This window comes from Dermochelys coriacea, chromosome 3 (genome assembly GCF_009764565.3).
Source record: "Dermochelys coriacea isolate rDerCor1 chromosome 3, rDerCor1.pri.v4, whole genome shotgun sequence".
Lineage (NCBI taxonomy): Eukaryota > Metazoa > Chordata > Testudines > Dermochelyidae > Dermochelys > Dermochelys coriacea.
Genome location: NC_050070.1, coordinates 120,337,885 through 120,359,941, shown reverse-complemented (window position 1 = coordinate 120,359,941; position 22,057 = coordinate 120,337,885). Strand labels below are relative to the sequence as shown.

Here is a 22,057-nt window from a genome sequence, read left to right as displayed (position 1 = left end):
AGCAGTTTTTAAATGACCAGAGGTTATAAATAGCTCCCAAATTCAATCAGTGACTATCATTTTAAATAATTCCTCTAAATGCAAATAATGAACCTCTTGCTCGATCCGAACTGTCTGAACAAAAAATCGTATCATGAATTTATAAGTTAACACATTTCCCAACAAGGCAGATTTACTCAGAATGACATAGTTGACAACAGGGATACTCTGAAAGTGCTTTTGACACTTGTCAAAACCCTGCACTAATTTTGGGTGCCAAACTTCAAACAAGTGGGGTTCAATCTGTGAGTGCTGAGTACCAACTTCTCCAGCAGAAGTCAATGGGAGGAGTCATGGCTACTGAGCACCTGTGATAATCCGTCCGTAGGTATCTCAAGTTGGGCACCCACAAATTGAAGAACACAAATTTAGCAGACACATGAAAATTTATTTGTTGCCATTTTACACTCTTGCATGTGTATCCAGTTGACAAAGTCTAAAGATGTATGTTCATTTTTATAGTGAGTTAATTGAATCCATCTATGACAACTGCACAGATTTGCCCAGTGATGAGCTGCCAAAATCTTAACAACTGGTTCCCTATAAAAAGTTCTGATTTAAGGGATGTGTCCCAGTATGTATTTTTTGTACCAACAGGGTTACCATATGTCCGTATTTTCCCGGGATGAAATTTTAAAATTTAAAAATTCCTCCCGGACGGCGATTTAAGAACCAAAAAGCCTGACCAGTCCGGGAAAATACGGATGTATGTTAACCCTGTCTAAAGTTCTTTTTTAAAAAGATGGGCCTGAACTAGAGATGAGCTTCGTTTCACATGTGTGGGTCCCCGCCACTCCCTGGGGGTGTGCTAGGGTGACTAGATGTCCCGATTTTATAGGGACAGTCCCGATATTGGGGTCTTTTTCCTATATAGGCTCCTATTACCCCCCAACCCCTGTCCTGATTTTTCACACTTGCTGTATGGTCACCCTCGGGTGTGTACCTGTGTGGGTCCCAGCTGCTCCCTGCCCCCCTCAATGAAGCAGGTGTGCAGGGTTACTGCCCTGGGAACTGCAGGGCACCAGTGGACATGGGGCCAGCTGCAGACAGGGGCGTGGTGCAGGGCTAGCTGGAGACAGGAGGGTGCAGGGTTGGCTGGAGGCAAGGGGGTGTGGGGCTAGCTGGAGACAGGGGCAATCTGCGGGCAGAGCAGGGGATGGGTGCGGCAGAGGTTGGCTGGATACAGGGCAGGGGGTGCAGCAGGGGCTGGCTGCAGGCAGGGGGTGCAGGGCGGGCTGGAGACAGGGCAGGGGGTGCATGCGGCAGGGGCTGGCTGCGGGCAGGGCAGGGGGTGCAGCAGGGGCTGGCTGCAGGCAGGAGGTGTGGGGGTGCCTGGAGACAGGCTGGCTGTGGGCAGGGCAGGGGGTGTGGCGGGGGCTGGCTGCGGGCAGAGGGTGCAGGGGTGGCTGGAGGCAGGGCAGGGGGTGGCTGGAGGCAGGGGCTGGCTGCGGGCAGGGTGGTGGTTACTCATGGGGAGAGCAGCAGCACGCAGCCCAGGCCCAGCAGAGCAGCCAGGGACCCACCAGGCAGCAGCGGGAGCCCCAGGGCCAGGGGTCGGGGGAGCAGCAGCAGCAACAGGGCTCGTGCCCAGGGCCAGGCAGCAGCCCACATGGCTCCCACAGTGCAGCACCCCCGGTGGCCGGAGGAGGAATTACATCACTCCCTGGCCGGAGCCCATCAAAGCTGCAGACAGCTGCAGTGGCACAGGAGCTAGCAAACAGAGCTCTAAACAGGGGAGTTTGAGTGGGAGTTCTCTTGGAGGAGAAGGTAGTTGTACTTGGTTTTGTATTTTTAGTATTTGTATGTGTGTGTGTGTGTGTGTGTGTAGGGGTTTTGTGCTGGGAGAGCAGCTGAGCCTGATTAGGGGGTGGGGCTTTGTGCTGAGAGAGCAGCTGAGCCCTGCCTAGGGGGTGGGGCTTCTGACTAGGGGCCCTATAAAGGTAGCCAGCCAGTCAGGCAGCGGCACAGACAGCTGCAGCGGCACAGGAGCTAGCAAACAGAGCTCTAAACAGGGGAGTTTGAGTGGGAGTTTGTATTGTGGTGCCTGTTTGGGGTTTGCTTTTGCTGGGGGGTGTGTGGTCTTTTTGGTGTGGCTTGTGTTTCCCAGATTAACAGGATTTAGGTGGGAAGGCTATGACAGATACAGAGGCAGCTGTGGGAGTGACTCCTGCAGTGAAAAACACATTGAGGATGACTGGATGTGGAAGCTGTGGTATGTACATGATCCTGGAGGGGGGAACAGGTAAGAGTTTTGTCTGCATGAAATGCCGTCTGATAGAGCTGTGGAGGAAAAGATCCGAGGTTTGGAGATGCAGGTGGAAAGTCTGGTTGAGTTTAGGAAGGGGTTTGAGCAGATGATGGAGTAAAGATATGAGGTATCTGAAGGGAAAAGCTCAGACTCACGGATGGAAGCAGGGCTGGGGAATTTTGAGGGGAGACTGGATGAGGAAAGTGGTCAGTGGAAACATGTGACTCAAAGAACCAGGCAGAGAAAAAGACGGGCTAGTGAAGGAGAAATAGAGCTTAGGAACAGGTTTGCAGAGTTGGAAAATGAAGAAGGGGCTCAGCAGGTAGTCGCTGAAGGTGGAAGGGTAAGGAAGAAGAGAAGAGAGGCTAGCCCTATAGAAAAAGGGGAAGAGTCAAGGGAGACTACACCAAATATGAGCCCCAGGAGGATACAGGATGGGTTGAAGAAGATTGTAAGGGAAAATAGGAATGGAAAGAACTTGCAGCCAGAGAGAACAGGGGAGACACTGGAGAATAGCACTGTCACCAGGAAAAGGCAGGTCTATGTGATCGGGGACTCTTTATTGAGAAGAATAGACAGGCCTGTAACTAGAGCTGATCCTGAGAATAGAAGGGTGTGCTGTCTTCCGGGTGCTAAGATACGGGATGTAGACCTGAGGTTGAAAAGGATCCTAAAGGGAGCGGGAAAGAATCCCCTAATTATCCTTCATGTGGGAACAAATGATACGGCTAGATTCTCGCTGGAAAGTATTAAGGGAGACTATGCTAGGCTGGGGAAGACGCTTAAGGAAATTTTGGCTCAGGTGATCTTTAGCGGGATCCTTCCTGTTCCTAGAGAAGGGCAACAAAGGTCTGACAAGATTATGACTGTCAACAGATGGCTTAGGCAGTGGTGCTATAAGGAGGGCTTTGGGATGTATGACCACTGGGAGGCATTCACGGAAAGAGGTCAGTTCTCTCGGGATGGACTTCATCTCAGTAGGGAAGGAAATAGACTTCTAGGATCGAGGCTGGCACAACTGATAAAGAGAGCTTTAAACTAGGAATTGGGGGGAGATGGATGGGAGATGTCCAGAAAACCTCCACGCCAGATTTTAGCATTGAGAGGGAAGAAGATGAAGTAAAAATGGATACAGCCGTGGGTAGGAGAATGTATATAAGGAGTGAGGGCGGTGTGGATACTAGTCTAATAGGTTATACTGGATGTAGAATGACTGTGCCTAATAGGGTACAAAATGTGAGCGAGGCCAAACAGCAAAAAATAAGAAGTTTGTACACCAATGCGAGGAGTCTAGGTAACAAAATGGAGGAACTAGAGCTACTGATGCAGGAAGTGAAACCAGATATTATAGGGATAACAGAAACATGGTGGAATAGTAGTCATGACTGGACTACAGGTATTGAAGGGTATGTGCTCTTTAGGAAAGACAGAAACAAAGGTAAAGGGGGTGGAGTAGCATTGTATATCAATGATGAGGTAGAATGTAAAGAAATAAGAAGCGATGCAATGGATAAGACAGAGTCTATCTGGGCAAAAATTACATTGGGGAAGAAAACTAGTAAAGCCTCTCCTACGATAGTGCTTGGGGTGTGCTATAGACCTCCGGGATCTAATTTGGATATGGATACAGCCCTTTTTAATGTCTTTAATAAAGTAAATACTAATGGAAACTGCGTGATCATGGGAGACTTTGACTTCCCAGATATAGACTGGAGGACCAGTGCTAGTAATAATAATAGGGCTCAGATTTTCCTAGATGCGATAGCTGATGGATTCCTTCATCAAGTAGTTGCTGAACCGACTAGAGGGGATGCCATTTTAGATTTAATTTTGGTGAGTAGCGCGGACCTCATAGAAGAAATGGTTGTAGGGGACAATCTTGGCTCAAGTGATCATGAGCTAATTCAGTTCAAACTGAACGGAAGGATTAACAAAAATAAATCTGCAACTAGGGTTTTTGATTTCAAAAGGGCTGACTTTCAAAAATTAAGGAAATTAGTTAGGGAAGTGGATTGGACTGAAGAACTTATGGATCTAAAGGTAGAGGAGGCCTGGGATTACTTTAAATCAAAGCTGCAGAAGCTATCGGAAGCCTGTATCCCAAGAAAGGGGAAAAAATTCATAGGAAGGAGTTGTAGACCAAGCTGGATGAGCAAGCATCTTAGAGAGGTGATTAAGAAGAAGCAGAAAGCATACAGGGAGTGGAAGATGGGAGGGATCAGCAAGGAAAGCTACCTAATTGAGGTCAGAACATGTAGAGATCAAGTGAGACAGGCTAAAAGTCGAGTAGAGTTGGACCTTGCAAAGGGAATTAAAACCAATAGTAAAAGGTTCTATAGCCATATAAATAAGAAAAAAACTAAAAAGGAAGAAATGGGGCCGCTTAACACTGAGGATGGAGTGGAGGTTAAAGATAATCTAGGCATGGCCCAATATCTAAACAAATACTTTGCCTCAGCCTTTAATAAGGCTAAAGAGGATCTTGGGGATAATGGTTGCATGACAAATGGGAAGGAGGATATAGAGGTAGATATTACCATATCAGAGGTAGAAGCGAAACTGAAACAGCTTAATGGGACTAAATCAGGGGGCCCAGATAATCTTCATCCAAGAATATTAAAGGAATTGGCACCTGAAATTGCAAGCCCATTAGCAAGAATTTTTAATGTATCTGTAAACTCAGGAATAGTACCGAATGATTGGAGAATTGCTAATATAGTTCCTATTTTTAAGAAAGGAAAAAAATGTGATCCGGGTAACTACAGGCCAGTTAGTTTGACATCTGTAGTATGCAAGGTCCTGGAAAAAATTTTGAAGGAGAAATTAGTTAAGGACATTGAAGTCAATGGTAAATGGGACAAAATACAACATGGTTTTACAAAAGGTAGATCGTGCCAAACCAACCTAATCTCCTTTTTTGAAAAAGTAACAGATTTTTTAGATAAAGGAAATGCAGTGGATCTAATTTACCTAGATTTCAGTAAGGCATTTGATACCGTGCCACATGGGGAATTATTAGTTAAATTGGAGAAGATGGGGATCAATATGAACATCAAAAGGTGGATAAGGAATTGGTTAAAGGGGAGACTGCAACGGGTCCTACTGAAAGGCGAACTGTCAGGTTGGAGGGAGGTTACCAGTGGAGTTCCTCAGGGATTGGTTTTGGGACCAATCTTATTTAATCTTTTTATTACTGACCTTGGCACAAAAAGTGGGAGTGTGCTAATGAAGTTTGCAGATGATAGAAAGCTGGGAGGTATTGCCAATTCGGAGAAGGATCGGGATATTATACAGGAGGATCTGGATTACCTTGTAAACTGGAGTAATAGTAATAGGATGAAATTTAATAGTGAGAAGTGTAAGGTTATGCATTTAGGGATTAATAACAAGAATTTTAGCTATAAGTTGGGGACGCATCAATTAGAAGTAAGGGAAGAGGAGAAGGACCTTGGAGTATTGGTTGATCATAGGATGACTATGAGCTGCCAATGTGATATGGCTGTGAAAAAAGCTAATGCGGTTTTGGGATGCATCAGGAGAGGCATTTCCAGTAGGGATAAGGAGGTTTTAGTACCGTTATACAAGGCACTGGTGAGACCTCACCTAGAATACTGTGTGCAGTTCTGGTCTCCCCTGTTTAAAAAGGATGAATTCAAACTGGAGCAGGTACAGAGAAGGGCTACTAGGATGATCCGAGGAATGGAAAACTTGTCTTATGAAAGGAGACTCAAGGAGCTTGGCTTGTTTAGCCTAACTAAAAGAAGGTTGAGGGGAGATATGATTGCTCTCTATAAATATATCAGAGGGATAAATACAGGAGAGGGAGAGGAATTATTTCAGCTCAGCACCAATGTGGACACAAGAACAAATGGGTATAAACTGGCCACCAGGAAGTTTAGACTTGAAATCAGACGAAGGTTTTTAACGATCAGAGGAGTGAAGTTTTGGAATAGCCTTCCAAGGGAAGCAGTGGGGGCAAAAGATCTATCTGGTTTTAAGATTCTACTCGATAAGTTTATGGAGGAGATGGTATGATGGGATAATGGGATTTTGGTAAGTAATTGATCTTTAAATATTCAAGGTAAATAGGCCAAATCCCCTGAGATGGGATATTAGATGGATGGGATCTGAGTTACTATAGAAAATTCTTTCCTGGGTATCTGGCTGGTGAATCTTGCCCATATGCTCAGGGTTTAGCTGATTGCCATATTTGGGGTCGGGAAGGAATTTTCCTCCAGGGCAGATTGGAGAGGCCCTGGAGGTTTTTCGCCTTCCTCTGTAGCATGGGGCATGGTTGACTTGAGGGAGGCTTCTCTGCTCCTTGAAGTCTTTGAACCATGATTTAAGGACTTCAATAGCTCAGACATGGGTGAGGTTTTTCATAGGAGTGGGTGGGTGAGATTCTGTGGCCTGCGCTGTGCAGGAGGTCGTACTAGATGATCAGAATGGTCCCTTCTGACCTTAGTTTCTATGAATCTAAAAGCCTCAGCGCCCCCTGCAGGGAAGCAGGTTAACAACCGGTTCTAAAACTGGTTCAAAATTTAACAACCAATTTGCGCGAACCGGTGAGAACTGGCTCCAGCTTACCACTGGATTTCTTTTAAAATTGTAACTCGAGAAAGAGACTTAACTCTTCAGAGCACTCTCTTCCTCAAAGGCAGTCAGCGCTCCCCAGTCCTTTGAAGCCTGATCCAAAGCCCATTGAGATCAATGGTAGTCTTTCCATTGATTTCACCGAGCATGTAATCATATCCTGAATGCAGAATTCCTATCATGATAGTAACCTGTTTTCTGAATCCAACTGAGATATAAAAGAAAGATATTTCTTTGTAATCCCTCCGTATTACTTTCCTGAAGGCAGGGGGAATAATTGTATATAGTACTAGAGAGTTATTTTGTAAGTTGTTATGTAGGCCAAACAGAAACATTCTGGGCTACGTGGATTCCTAAAATCATGGCTGCTGCTAGTGAGAAAGGGCTTGGACAGATCTCTCTTTCCTTTACCTCCAGCATCTCAGTTTTCATTCAGGAAACACTAGGCTGAATAAATGACAGGGACTAATACATCATAAGGTTTCATTTCATAGGAAAAGTAAGCATTCTGTAGGCTGCAGGACATAATCCAAGGATAATACAGGGCAGGTTGCAAGGTCAGGTCAAACGCTCATGCAAACTGTGTGACACACACCTAGAACATTTCTCAACCATCTCTTTCTCTTTTAATCTTTCTTTACCTTTTTTTTTTAATTAAAAAGGTGATGTTCTGTAGTGAGTAAGAGGACTAGGTATAACTCACTGAGCACCTCACATTGTGATCATCCATCTCTGGTTAGGTAACACTGATTTTCTGCCCCAGTGGAAGTGATTTTACTCTGATGCGTGCCATTTAAATTCATTTTACACAGCTGCTTAATGTGGCTTGGAAAGCCAAACTAGCTTTCTATATCTAAATGGGACTCCTGAGTTCATAAAGGACAGATCCTGTGGATTAGCACTAGATAAATGTCTCTCCCCCACTGATATGTTGCTACTGATTTAGGAGCTGACCTTGAAGGCTACCACAACCTACTTATACAAACAGACTGCTGTATAACTATAACCTGCTCATTTTGTTTCCTTTTAACTCTACATACAAGAATATCTTTCACAATTATAAAGATCAAATAATCTTTGAACCCCACAAATCTATTCTACAAACTCGAGACATACATGGAAACAGGCTGCACGGTGTTCATGTATTCTGGCATGGGTAGATCATGGGTAGACCAGGGTACATCTTTCCAATTCCAGCAAATGGCAGGGGATTGAGGAGAGGGGGCAAGTTTTGCTATTTTGCAGCTTCTACCATTTTAAATAAAGAGAACCAATACTGATTTTTATAGTAGTTTCTCAACCTTCTTTTCTGGAGTTTCTCAACCTTTTTTGTGTGTGTGGCTATATAAACAATATACAGTTCACGGAAAACTGAAATTGAAACTTGCTGATGACTGGGAAGACATTGGCAACATGGGTCTCGAGACTTCCTATTGGTCAGTAATGGCGATAACGTCATGGAGGGAATTCCATGACACTTGAAACTAAGATGAAGTCTGGCACTGTGGAAGATCAAAGGCTGTGCTGGAAGTAGGTTTGTACATATTTCCTGCCCCTTTCCTCACCCTCGATGCTGTGATTTGTAACAGTGCTGCAGAAATCACAGCATGAAGAATTCTGATGGAAAAACATTAGGCATGTTTCAAGCTGATGTTTCATATTGGACACTTCAGCATGTTTAAAAGTCCTCGGTAGCGAGGGACTAGCAGATATCTTTCAAACACACACTCTCTCAGTCATGACGTAATGAAACCTTTTGTAAGTCCCATTAATGAATCTTGTCATCACTTTTAAAATAAGTCTCCTGTCAAAAAGGGGCTGTTGAATTATGTGAGAGTAGCTCCCTTAAGTGGTAATAATGCCAACAACTACAACATCACAGTCATGAAAGCAACGTTCCTAAACAAAACAACAACAACAATGGGGGAGAAATGATGCCTGGAGTGTGTGGTGGGGTGCTTTTCATTCTTTTTCAGTGATGAAGTTCTTCATTTCCCTCTCAGGCATGAAGGAAACAGAGCCATGCCAAAAGCCATGCAGGGTGTGTGTGAGTGAGTGACATGCAGATTTTCATCATATTGTCACAATAGAGTTAGTAAAAACAAAAATAAAAGAACCAAAGCCCCCTCTATGATGCAAATATTTGTAATTCTTTCACTTGATTTTTATTCCTTCAGTAGCCAGATGGCATGTTCATAAACATTAAAAAAAAAACTGCTAAGGTCCCACAGCAAGTCCAGTTTACATTGCTACCTACCCGTACTGGTCAGGCTGGTGCATCATGGGAGCCTGAGCGTTGCCATAGTTGGGGTGCTGTGAAGAAAACATGGGGCGTCCGCCAGCCCCAGACTGGCTGGGATAAGCAGGCGACCTAATGTATGGTGGCCTAAAGCAGAACAAAAGAACAGCTTCTTTGGATTTGTTCTGTATCACAAGTATGAATCACCCTGTCAACTACATTCCTTCCATATATAAGTATGGAGGGCCTGCAGAATTAAGGCCAAAAGCAATAATGCTGTCTCCCAAACACTTAACCTGGGATCAAGGAGAGAAATGTCATGCTTCCAACCCTTCAGAATAAGAAAGGGTTGACAGGTTTCACCCAATTTGTAGCTTGTAAATGTTCCTTTTGCGGTAAAGACTTGACAAAAGCATAGTCCTCCCTACAGGTGTTGGATCACTCGAATTGGCAACGTGATGAAAAGGCTTTGGAATGGTGCATTTTTGACCAGGCAAAGCTAGAAACTGAAAGCAAATCTACCAAACTGATTCGGGAGGGAGGCGTTAGGTAGGAGCAGGAATTAATTATCTTAGTTTTTAATCAAACACCAGGCACTATATTCGAAGTATAAGGCAAATCACCACCGTATACTTTCCATTTATTACAATCAATTATTTTCCTTTTAATTAAAAAAAACATGATTTTTTCTTTGTCTACCCACTTGTACTATTATAAAGAAAATGCTCCTGTAGTTGCAACATTAGCTAATTTATTCCTTCTAGCCTGACCTATCAGTTTATATCCTAAACCAGACAGACAGAACCAGACTTTGTAAATCTTACTCAATAGGTCCGTGAAAACAATCAAGCCAACCAGAGCCTGCTGGTCCACAGACCTCTGCAAGGGTCTAGGCTATTTTGCTGAAAGGGAATGTGATTTATTTTACTAAAAGGGAATGTGAAAACAATGAATTTATTATTGTTTTTAAAGTTTTACTAACACTTAACAGTAGGAGCCACCTGCACTCAAAAAGCACCAAACAAGAAAGCAACATGTATCTGAATGCATTAGCTTCCTATTTCCTTTTGACATTGTGTCTTGGAATTACCTGCACCTCCAACTTCCAAATACCGTTGTAGAATGTATACTAGAATTTTATAAAGACCTATACATGCATATGTGCCTTTGTTTGTGCGCTTACGTGCGCTTAATGTACACATGCATAAAAACTTTCATACACATAAGAGGGGAATGAGCTTGTAGTAACCTCAGATATAATGAACCTCCTTTTTTATGGTGAAACAGAATAAAAGTATCAGTCGCTATTTGTTTCAATTCAGTGAAACATGCACATTCCTTATATGAAGATGTTTGAGAAAAAAATGACTTCACTATAGGCACTTAGGCAACTTAAAAATACCCGAGGGCTAATCTGTGGCCTTGCCACAAGCCATGAACAAGTAGCAGTGTGTAGCTGCGCTGCCCTCAGGAGCAGACAAGAAACCAGATTGTGACTCAGAGTCACAATCTAGTAGTCCCCAGTTCTCCCCTTGCAGGTGGGTGGAAGTAATTTCCTACAGTTTATACCTGGTACAGCTTGCTTCTCGTTCCATGCCAGCTCACCTCTACTGGCCAGTGTGTTAGGGAGGAGACAAGGCTCCGCCCCACTCCCCATCCTGCCTGCATGCCTGCTTGGGAGCAAGAGTAATGGCCTCATAGAAATGGCTCTCCCCTAATGCTGTTACTACAATATGGATAGGAAGCAGAGGAAAGTAAGGGGAGCCTTGTGCCCCATTACTCCCCAGCACAGGCACTCCACCAGGGACACAGTCTGGCCCTAAGATAGCTATAGGGTTCCAATTCAAATATTAAAATTCTCCATTTTAAGTTGTAAGAGCTTGTTTTTGGCTCTTGATGTCAACAGAGCCCCTGTGGGATTTCCTGTTCTAACAGCCTATAGTGCCAGGAATCATATTGTAAATGGCAAGTCCTTTCCTTGTAAGGCTGGTTCACACAACATATAGCTGTACTGTGCTTTCCCTTACATTTAAAGATTGTTCTTTCACATTCTTTGTTACCCCTATATGTATAGGACATATAACTAGAGCATATACAGATCAACACACATATCTACGCAACTGTTACTTTAGAAGCTTCTGAAACCATACCAGGTTTCTACTTGTTTAAAACCCTTTCACTTGGATTCATACCTGCTCTGAGCGGAGTTTGCAGCAGCCTGCATCACTGCAGCAGCTGCCTCCTGTGCCTTACGGTTCACAGTTGGCATGGGTGGGCCCATCCCAGGGCCGCCCTGCAGAGACATGCCAGGAGAATTGGGGGTCATACTGCCCATGTTTCCAGGAAATGGTCTGCTTTGCATCCCAGCTGATGGCATCCGTCCCAGGGGCATGGTACCACATGGCTGGCTTGGCCCCTGTCCATGCATCTGACTATTGGCATTTATACCCATGCCGGGTCCTGGGCCACTGTAACTTGTGTTAGTCACCCCACTGTATGTTGGCGGTCTGGAGTAGTTTCCTAAACAAAACAACAAACACAGAGAAAAACATAAAACTTTTCATCTGATGTTTCCATTTAGCAAGTTGCCTGCTGGAAAATTCTTTAGGTAGTCAAATAATGTGAGCAACACCGGACATGAGTCAGAATTTCTATTAACCCCTAGAACACTGGTATTTTCCAGACTGATAGCCATATAAATGCATAGGGTAATATGAATACAGAAACACACTCATCTAAAGGATTAACAATTGATGTTCAAAATTGTTTTGTGCACTGAAGAGACGCCTAGGGTTAAAGAAACTCATATAAATTCTTTTCCTTTTTGCTCATTTTATATCCTCAGAGTTTTTATCCTTCTGTAATTCCAGCACCAAAATTTTCTCATTGGAGCCATGCTCCTAAAGGTTCTGCTCCTAACCACAGTGTGAATTTACAATACAAATGTGCCTGTGATGTTAAGATTTTAGGAATCTTTCCTTTCCCTTTCAGAAATCCATTTTTACCCTAGTAGAGCTCTACGTCCACAAAGTTTCTTTTTGCTTCCCAAACAGTGTTTCAATTTTCTGGAATTGAATTCCCCCTTTTGGTCCATATTCTAGCTGCTGCATGCATAAACACCAGTGCAGGCTCAGAACTCTCCCCCGCGTCCCTGTTTGTGTTTCTCTATGATTCAGAGTATTCCTTGTGGTTCTGTGGACTGTATTCAGTACATGAAAGGTGGGGTTTGACTCTCAGATTGTAAAACACTGAAAGATTAATAGTTGCCCACCAAAAATATATAAGTGTAAACATACTAAATATACCAAGTATCCATTGTACTGGACAGGGCAGCTCAAACACATGATTACACCAAAGCACCAACACCTCTACCTTCATCTTGAGTCTTTCATGCTACAAAAGGGACAGTAATATTTAGTATTTAACCCAACAACACTTTACATACTCAGATTACTTTACAAACATTTCCTAAAGAATCCTGAACATTACCCAAGTCAACGCGTTTTACCTTTTTCTTCAAATTTAAGTACTAACTTTTCTGGAACACAATATTACTTAAAAACAACAACAGCAACAACAACAAAATCAACCAACCAAACAAACAGCATAAGAAAGGAAAAGAGAGGAAGGGATATTTGACCAAGATGTTTAAAGAAATATATAAAACCGCACATTTCCCTCGATTGCTCAACTGCTTTGCAATTTCTTTTCCCATCACACCCAACTTAGTAGAAATACAGCTCAATTCCCCACCATGGGATAACACAGAATGGAATACTCTGACTCTTCCTCATTATTCCCACGCTTATTTAAATGGTACAGCCAGTGAGGTCTTCCTCTGAAATGAAGAAATAAAACATCTCTCTTCTCACCCCTCAAGCTACCAGAAAGAGAAACAGATAGAATACAAGGAGTCCTCCATCCTCTTCTGTTTATATTGAAAAGAAATATATTAATCCATCATCTGACTGTATGTGTAATTAATTCATATATTCATGCCATTTTACTGTGCATAGTTCTCTTTCCTCCCCCTCCCCGGCCACTTTTAACTGACTCATTCAGTTACAAGCTCTCTACAGTGGAAACATATGTGACCTATGCTTTCGAAGGAAATGAAATAACATGTTACTCTTGTTTTAGAAACCCAGTATCTATGCATGGTTGTTTTATAGAAGGATCCCCACAATGTGGTTTAGCAGAGATGAAAATGTCCAGATTTAGCTGTACTCTAAACACCGTGCCCTGTTATTCCCTATCCTCTTCTAGTCATAGTCATTGTCAACTGACCATTTCTATTCTTGAAGAGGGCCTGTTATTGATGCCTCTTCCAGCCAAACCTCTTCAATCCAAACATATTTCCACCAAATGAGTGCTTGTTAGAGCTTTCCATACTCTGCTTACCTTTGAACTAGTAACACACAGCTTAGCTGTTGCTCTGGTCTTAAGACTGCTTGGTAGATAGATTTATGCAACTGGGTTGAATGAACACATATACACACACACAGTACAGCATGTTTATATATATATATATATATATATATATATATATATATATATATATACACACACATACATACATACATATACACACACACACACACACATTCACACTGTATGTAAGGTACTTTCCAATGAGGAGCAAATTCAGCCCTTATGTAAGCAGGTATTACTCCCACAGAAGTCAATGACAGTTAATGCCAGGGTTGAATATTCCCTGAATACCTAATTTTTTTCTGTCTTCATTCAACATGGGTCTATAAAATATAATTCATCAGCACACATGGAAGAACAGACATGATGGCATTATTATTTTGAGACTATTTTGTATCAGGGACAGAATATTTCTGATTTTCCTTTTTTTCCCTTTGGCTTACAGAGACTGAGCACCAAACACAAAAACAGAGGAATCTTCTCCATAAACACATGTTGGCTCAGTTAAAATCATTCTAATCATTCATCTCCAGGGATCCATGTCCAAGAGTACAGGGAAATGATATCCTTTCAGAAAGGAAAACATGTTTCAATGTTTTTTCCACAGGTTTGTATTTTTTTGCTAAACATTTCCTCAATACCTCAAGTACCAGCTATTCTTCCACCTTTCCCAAACCACAAAAAAGGAAAAATAAAAGCCAAACAAAATAGAAGAGAAAAATCCAGGACTGAGAAGTGCAATCTTATTTCCATGTTTCTCTAATAGATTAGTAATTTGCTGGCAGTGGCTTTGACAGAAAACAGATGGATGCAGCATTAAACACAAAGAATGCAGCAGATGCTGGGCCAGCCCACATCAGCTGGACGTGTCAGGCTGCCAAGTCCAAGAGCCCACACTTTTCAAGTGGGTACAAGCCTGGCACAGCAGCTCTGGAATACTAGTGAGCAACCCCTCCCCTCTGCATCCAGTGGATTTTCGATTCCAGCTCACCCAAGCTAATTAGAATGGAATCCAGAAGTTTGGAGTCTCAAATGGAGGAGGAAGCAATCAAAGTTACTTGTAAAATGATAATTGGAGTTAAAAAAAGGGAAGACAGACAATAAAAACACTGAAGACACTGACAACCTGCCAAAGGCTGAAACTTCTGTCCCATACTCACCACTCCGCTCAGGCATTGCTGTGCATGAACTACAGTATGTAACTGCACTTAGGGGTCTGATACCTTGCAATTTCTAGGCAATTAGAGAGGAAGGAAGTTTCAGAACTGACTGTAAGTTTCCTTGCTTTATGGTTATAGGTCAGATTCACAGTATTAAAAATAATATCCCTACAAATGTTTTTAAAATTATCTACACTTCCATTTAACCATCAAACTGCAGTGGTGCCTTTTTTCATTGGATAAATATAGATTTCAGGAATTTTAAGGAAAGGCCCATATTTAAATGAATGAGTTAACACGGCTATGATGTTAAATCCCATTACAAGCATTTCTGATTAGGGGACGCTATCAAGTGGCGGAGACCTCATGTTTAGGAGCCAACCCTGCAAACACTCGTTTGTAGAACTGGAGCTTTAGTTTTTACTTTAAAAAGAAATGACAAAACATAAGATTAATAGGCACTAATGTTATATTTTTAAAATTAAATGAAGAGTGTTTTTTTGTTTGTATTTTAAGATTTTGGGTGGGATTTCAATAGCATTCAGTATTGGCCTAATACACTAAAGCAGTGGTGGGCAACCTGCAGCCCACCAGAGTAATCCACTGGCGGGCCGCGAGACATTTTGCTGACATTGACCGTCCACAGGCACAGCCCCCCCCCCCCCGGCAGCTCCCAGTGGCTGTGGTTCGCCGTTCCCTGCCAATGGGAGCTGCAGGAAGCAACACGGGACACAAGGACGTTCTGGCTGCCACTTCCCGCAGCTTCCATTGGCTGGGAACAGCAAACCGTGGCCCCTGGGAGCTGTGGGCTGCCATGCCTGCGGACAGTCAATGTAAACAAACTGCCTCATGGCCTGCCAGCAGATTATCCTGAAGGGCTGCAGGTTGCCCACCACTGCTCTAAAGTCAATGAGAGTTTTACTACTGACTTAAATGGGAGCAGAGTTAGGTAAACACTGCACTTCAGAAAAATCCCATCCTTAATAGGCCCTGTTGGGCTCTATTCTATGCTGATTCTTCTATGGCCTTAATAGCTAAGTATCTAAGAACCTTCCAGAAGAAATTAAGCGAAGTGACTAACATCCATTACGATAACAATTATTTTTTATTTGTATTCAATAGCACATAGGAGAGCTAGTCATTGACTTGGACCCCATTGTATGAGCCATTTTACAACACAGAACAAAAAGACAGCTTACATACAGTTTAAGTGTATTTATTTCTTTGGGATGGGCAAGAAAAATTGTGTTGAGGATTTTTTTCATATTTTTCAAAAATATAATATATGTACTCTTTGCTATGTCTGTATATTAGCAAAAGCAAGGTTGAAGAAGTGTGCCTTGAATTCGGAGCAGAAAGTGGTGAGGTTTGCGATGGTTTTATTTCTGTGGGAATTTGTCCCACAGACTTGGACCGGCCCGAGAGAGCTGTGTCCTATACAAATGAGCTTCACTATTGCCGTGAAAGTGCATGACAACCAAGTGAAACTGACCATAAACAACTCAGATAATTTCCACTCTATAGTTGAAGGCTAACTTCTGCAAACCCTAACTCACAAGAGTAATTTTTATTCTATTGCAGAGTAAGGACTACTTCCTTGAGAAAGGGTTTGCAGGACTGGTCCGTGAGTGACAAAGAAAACTTAAATTAAGGCACCCGATCTAGCAAAGCACTTTAGCATATGCTTATCAAGTACACAAGAGGTCTGATTGAGTTAAATGGGACTACTAATGTGATTAAAATTAAGCATGGGCTTAAGTGCTTTGCTGGACAAAGGCTAAAATGAACAAAACAGTGGAAAGTGAATATGCTTCTAGTGAATTCTTTTAGTTTTAATAATTTTATAAAATATGATTTATATTTTGACAGTTGAAAGACAAGTGGAGCAACACTGTCGTATATTCTTAATTTTAAGTATATTTTTGTGCAATGTAAAAGGTTTTGACTGTAACTTTTGAGGTTCTTATTTCCAAAGTGTTATAATGCTGTAAAGTGCAGCCTTTCAATGTTAATTTATTGTTTGTTTGATCTTTGTATATGTACATTTGGTGACTGAAAGAAATATTTAACAAAGCTATAATTTTAAAAAAAGTGATTTTTTGACTTTCTGAGCCAAAATGAGCTTTTATACAGACCTCTTTCCCAATATTCATAATGTATCAAAGGTTAGTGACTAAGTGTTAAGAGAGGAAAGTACAAGTTATGCTTATTAAAAAATGAAGAGGTGTCTATTAAAAGATAAAACTTAAGCATTCAAACTAAAAATATATTGGATAAGGCCCAAGACACATTATGATTAGTGATTGTGAATATTTAACATAATTATAAGATTCATGCCAATGTTTCATAAGTGGTCAAACAACATGGTGACAAATTTCAAGTTCTCTTCTCCCTTTGTCACCCAGACAACACAGAGTCTGCAGTGTACTAATTTTACAATTGCCAGAGGACGGGATCACCAGTCCCCTCTAGGCTCTGACAGAGAAACACCCTTTACATCCATCACACTATTCACGAAGCCCTTTTGAAATTACTTGTTAATGCTCATTCCCCTACTGCCCCCAAGTTCACATTTTAATAGCCATTTCTTCTGACCATGATCCATAAAATCATTACATAGGCACTTTCATCTACAAAGAGAGGCGAAAAACTGCTGAACTCAAGAGAAAAATAAAGTAATATTTGGCATGTTACTTAAATGCATTGATTTAGTATAAAAACCTTTCCATTCAATCAGCGTGGATTCATTCGGCTAATGTTTTACTGCACTGACACCAACTATTTCCGTGATCTGGAATCTCAACAGTATCAATGTGGCTGGAAGTAATGACGGTACATAATAAATCCACTGGATTTTTACCACTTAAGCTAACTGCTCACTGTTCAGATAATAAAAGCACTCCTACAACATTTTACAACTACAAAATGCTTTACAAACAAAAGGAAGGCACCAGTAAATTGGACTTAACTAATTAATCTTCACACATCCCTGTGAGGCATTATTATCCCCATTTTACAGTTAAGGAAACTGAAGCAGAGAAATTAATTGACTTGCCCAAGTTGAAAGAGGGAATCAGCAGCAGAGTCAGAATTAGAATTCAGCAGTTCTTGCTCCTAGTCTTTTGTTCAGACCACTAGAACAAATGTATCATAGGGATTAATGAGAAGGGGATTTTCTGTGGAGTGAGAAGAGTCACCAAAACAAAACAAGGAGAGGGATTAATTCTGATAGAACTCAGAATACTAAAATCATCCTCCTTGTTAGAACTCACTTCCAACAGCATTCTGATGAGCCCTCTACAGAATTTCCTGGATCAAGATACAGACCTTTTTCAATAAAATACTGTTTTCAGTAAACAAGCAATGGGAAGAACTTGCTGAAACAGACAAGCTTTTTGATCCAATTTGAAAGGAAATACTGTCCCTGTATATTCAGTGGTTTTGCTGGAAATTCATTAAATCTCTAAACAGATGCATACTTTAAAGGTTATCCATTAAAGACGAAGCAACAGACTAGTTCAAGGTTGTGTGCATTAAATGTTCAGGGGTAGAATTTGTTTCTTCTTTTTTTTTTAAATCCCTCAACAGTTCTGTCAAACAAGCAAAATAAAAGGATGTCTCTCTCTCTCAATTTGAAGGGTTAGTTAAAATTCACAAACCGCATACTTTAGAGCTCAATATTACATGCCCACAGTAACTACTGTATTATGATACTCATGAATAGACTTTAACCCTCACAGTTACTTCAAACTGGCCTCGGGGCTCCATATATAAAGGGAAGACCAGTTTTGTGATGCTTGTCCACTGAGTTGGTAGAACTCAAGCACATCCTAGGGATGACAAGCCTGGCCTCCAAAAAAATGGGCCAAACAGCATTACAGATCCAATATTCCATGTGTATTTTATGGTGGCACATTTGCAGACAGAAAGTGATGTTAATTAGAAGAAGCTACTCCCTTGGGCAGAAAACCAAACCAGTGAAGACAACAATCTACTTAGAGTAAATTAATAAAATGATAAAGAATAATTAATACCAGCTTCATCAACATACACATACATTGCTGAAATGCTGTCATCTGTTGGCTAATGAGGGCTAGCTAAATGGTGTACAATGAAGTACCCAACACTGGTGAGTAGGCAAATTTTGGACGAGGACAAACATTTGGCCAACTTATGTTCTGACCCAGGACAAACTCTTGCTCTTACAAACATACCATGAAATCTTCAATTTCCATTAAAAGGAGACCGGAAAGTAACAAATCAAAAACAGGAAGAGATATGGACAATTAGGAAGTAATTAAGACCATTATCAATACTGTAGCTGATGACAAAAAGCAATTAAGGAAATACTGGGAAAATGTGAACTTCCACAGATCAGCAGGTCTCGGTGATTTGTATCCTAGAGTGGTAAGTGAACAAGCTAACTAATTTACTAAACCACTTATAACCATTTTTGAAAAATCATGGAGCAGCCATGAGTTTCAGATAAATTTTGTTTTAAATTGTGTGTTAATTCAAACCTGAAACTCCAAACAGAGTTGGAAGGGTGTAAACCACACAGATTTAACCCATTAAAATGTTTGCTCAAGCCAAAGTGAAGTGAAACCCTAAGTTTTGCACAGATTTAATTAGCAATAGTGTCAATTATTAGTCTAAATGGAAAATAAAAATACATGGCTATTAGTGCTTCTACCTCCCTAGGAAATAACTGGTAATGTTTCAACTCAAGCAGACTTAACCCTACTTTAAAATTTACAAAGCGTCTAACATTGTGTCTTGTCTGTCTTGGATTATTTTATTTTTATATACATGTTCAGTTTTATCTTCAGTCACCAAGTCCGATGTGGCAACACTGGAAAACAACTCCATGTATGTCCCCAAATTATTTTTTTGGGCCTCAGTATAATAATGCAAAACAAAAAGTTTTAACTCAAGTGACATGGTAGTGAATTTTACTGAGAAATTAAATAATACAAAGATTGCTAATAACATTTTGAATATGATGTTAGCTAAAGTTGTTTTTGCAATTATTTTAAAACAAAAGGTGCATCGAGTCCTTTTAAAAAATGCATTCTTTGAACAACAGTTTTCCACAAAATTATCAGTTTTTTACCTTACAGATTAACAGCATGTCTCATGGTTTGTTTGTTGTATTACCTTGTGGTCCATACTGGCTCATCTGAGGCCCGTAAGTACCACTTGAATTACTCTGCTGGAAACTACCAATCCCAGGATGCATTTGGCCTCCAGGTGAAGGATGTGGTGACATGGAAGGCCCAGTTTGTTGAGGTCCATATTGGGATATTTGTGGGTTCCTTTGTATGCCTGACATAAAACCTAAAGAGAGATAAATAACAAAACAAAAATGTAAATACAGAACTTTCACTTTAATATTTCTGAAGACATTTATATTTTCTCTTTAAGGGATCCCCTTCCTTATGAAGAAACTTTTTCAATCATTTTCAAAGTAAAGATTCCCAGACTACAGACAGCTGTAATTGCTCATATCAGAAAACAAACAGAACCAGAGACAATAAGTCAAAATCTCTGCTGGCATAACTCCATTGCAGTCAGCAAAGCAGTTGACTCAAAATCCAAAGTCAAGAGATATGGCTCACAAATTTTTATTTTCCAAAGAAGGGCAGTGGAGTCCTACTTATTTTATTTTAATTAAATTGAAAGACAATTTCAAAAACGGAAAGTCTCCAGAAACAGAATTAACAGCAATTCTGTTCACTGTAATAAAAATAACTAAATTCACCAGGGGAGGGGAGGTGGGAGGATCAATATGTAGGAAGTTTAGCATCTGACTGTTTGCTACCAGAACACAGGGTTTTTTTGTCCAGTAATGTGGCATTTCCATCAATACTTCTATTACCTGTGCCACTTATAAAGAGCTCCAAACATCACTGAAAAGAGGAGCAGGATGTAGCAGTCATAAATAAAGTATACCTAAAGGTTCCCATCCATTTTCCAGATCCTTATTCCACCAATTTAGAGGCATCTATATTGTCATCAACACATCTGAACTCCATACTTTTTTATTTTCCCTCCATAAATGAAAAGTATTAATGAATCACATTTTTGATATATGCGGTCTAATAAAATTCATTAAAAATCAACAGCCCTATAAAGTCACAAAAGTAACCCCACAAAATGGGAGGGAAGAGAGGGGATTCCATGAAACTTTTATCTTTCCAATAATTAAAAAGAAAAGAAAAATCTTACAAAATGCAGCCCACCAAATGTCTGTACAATTTTGCGGGTTTTTTTCTCTGAGAATCTTCAGTTCTGCTTTTAACTCTGATGATGATTTGCTGAGGAGAGGGCAAGTCATTCTCTGTTTTCTTGAGGAAAGGTAATTTCTTACCTTTTCTGTTTGCTTGTTAAGATCTGTCTTTACATTTGCCTGAAAAAAGCCCCCTCAACTCAACATTATAGAGAAAGTTTTGAGTAACAGAGTTTTTTCCACTACTCTTCAAGCACAAATAGAATTACGTATAGTGAGGCAAAAGCATGTTAGGCCTTGAAGTTGTATTTTAATAAAAGTTACTGTTCAAATACAAATGTTAGGCAACAAGAATATGAAGACATTCAAATAAAAAATGAAAGATCTTTTGTTATTTTTTTCTCAAGTACTGCAGACACTTTTGAGTCAATACTCAGTGGGATTAGACAGTTTAAAATGGCAATTTTACTACAGTGGAGAGATAGCATTTTCAGATTCTACAGCATAGTATAAAATGCTGGATCCAGCTTGCCGGATGTGTTGATGCTGCCATATTCAGATTCTGCAGAATGTAAGTGTTCATGAAAAAAAAAAAGTAAGTTTCTGTCCTTCATGATTGCAAACAAAACCTTCCAAAATGCGAACAGAGTACAAACTCATGCAGTGTCGTCTTCTGGGACTGGAGAGATCAGACACAAAAGCTCTGAAAGGTGTCAGTTTCCCCTTCTCTCCATTAATCTAATTGGGGGGAGGGGGTTAACGCTAAAGCCTATTGACACCTTAAACGTCAGATTTAAAGAGATAAGAATATTATGCCATTGCTTGTATTAGTGGTGGAATGGAGGAGGGTAAAAATGAAGCCCATAGATGAGTACTGGGAAACTGGAAGTTGCTGCAGGTAAGGAAATTCAGAAGGAAGAAAGAAGGAGAGATACAAAGATAAGGAAGTGGGAGAGAAATAGGGAAAGGAGTTTGGTGAAAAGAAGTGGCAAAAAAAGGGACAGTGGCCCTAACTGTAAGCATATTTTCCCCACTGAGTGATACTGAGTGTGACAAAGTATTGAACATTTAATTATTATTGTAGTGCGAGGAATTGGGTAGTATCCCTTTAAATAGTT

The 22,057-nt window shown here is 40.9% G+C and overlaps 1 protein-coding gene across 24 annotated transcripts in view; it reads right to left on the bottom strand.

Annotated features, from left to right (window-relative positions):
- The window catches only part of ARID1B (AT-rich interaction domain 1B), a 409,836-nt gene that overhangs the window by 76,042 nt on the left and 311,737 nt on the right, over window positions 1-22,057 (bottom strand). For 14 of the 24 annotated variants that reach the window (XM_038394479.2, XM_038394481.2, XM_038394482.2 and 11 more), the window contains 3 exons: window positions 19,868-20,047; window positions 11,312-11,639; window positions 9,138-9,266 (listed from right to left, as the gene is read on the bottom strand). In XM_038394479.2, the coding sequence (XP_038250407.1) occupies window positions 9,138-9,266; window positions 11,312-11,639; window positions 19,868-20,047 (637 nt within the window). The remainder of the gene's footprint in view (window positions 1-9,137; window positions 9,267-11,311; window positions 11,640-19,867; window positions 20,048-22,057) is intronic. The other 10 variants (XM_038394489.2, XM_038394491.2, XM_043512225.1 and 7 more) reach the window with 1 other exon arrangement.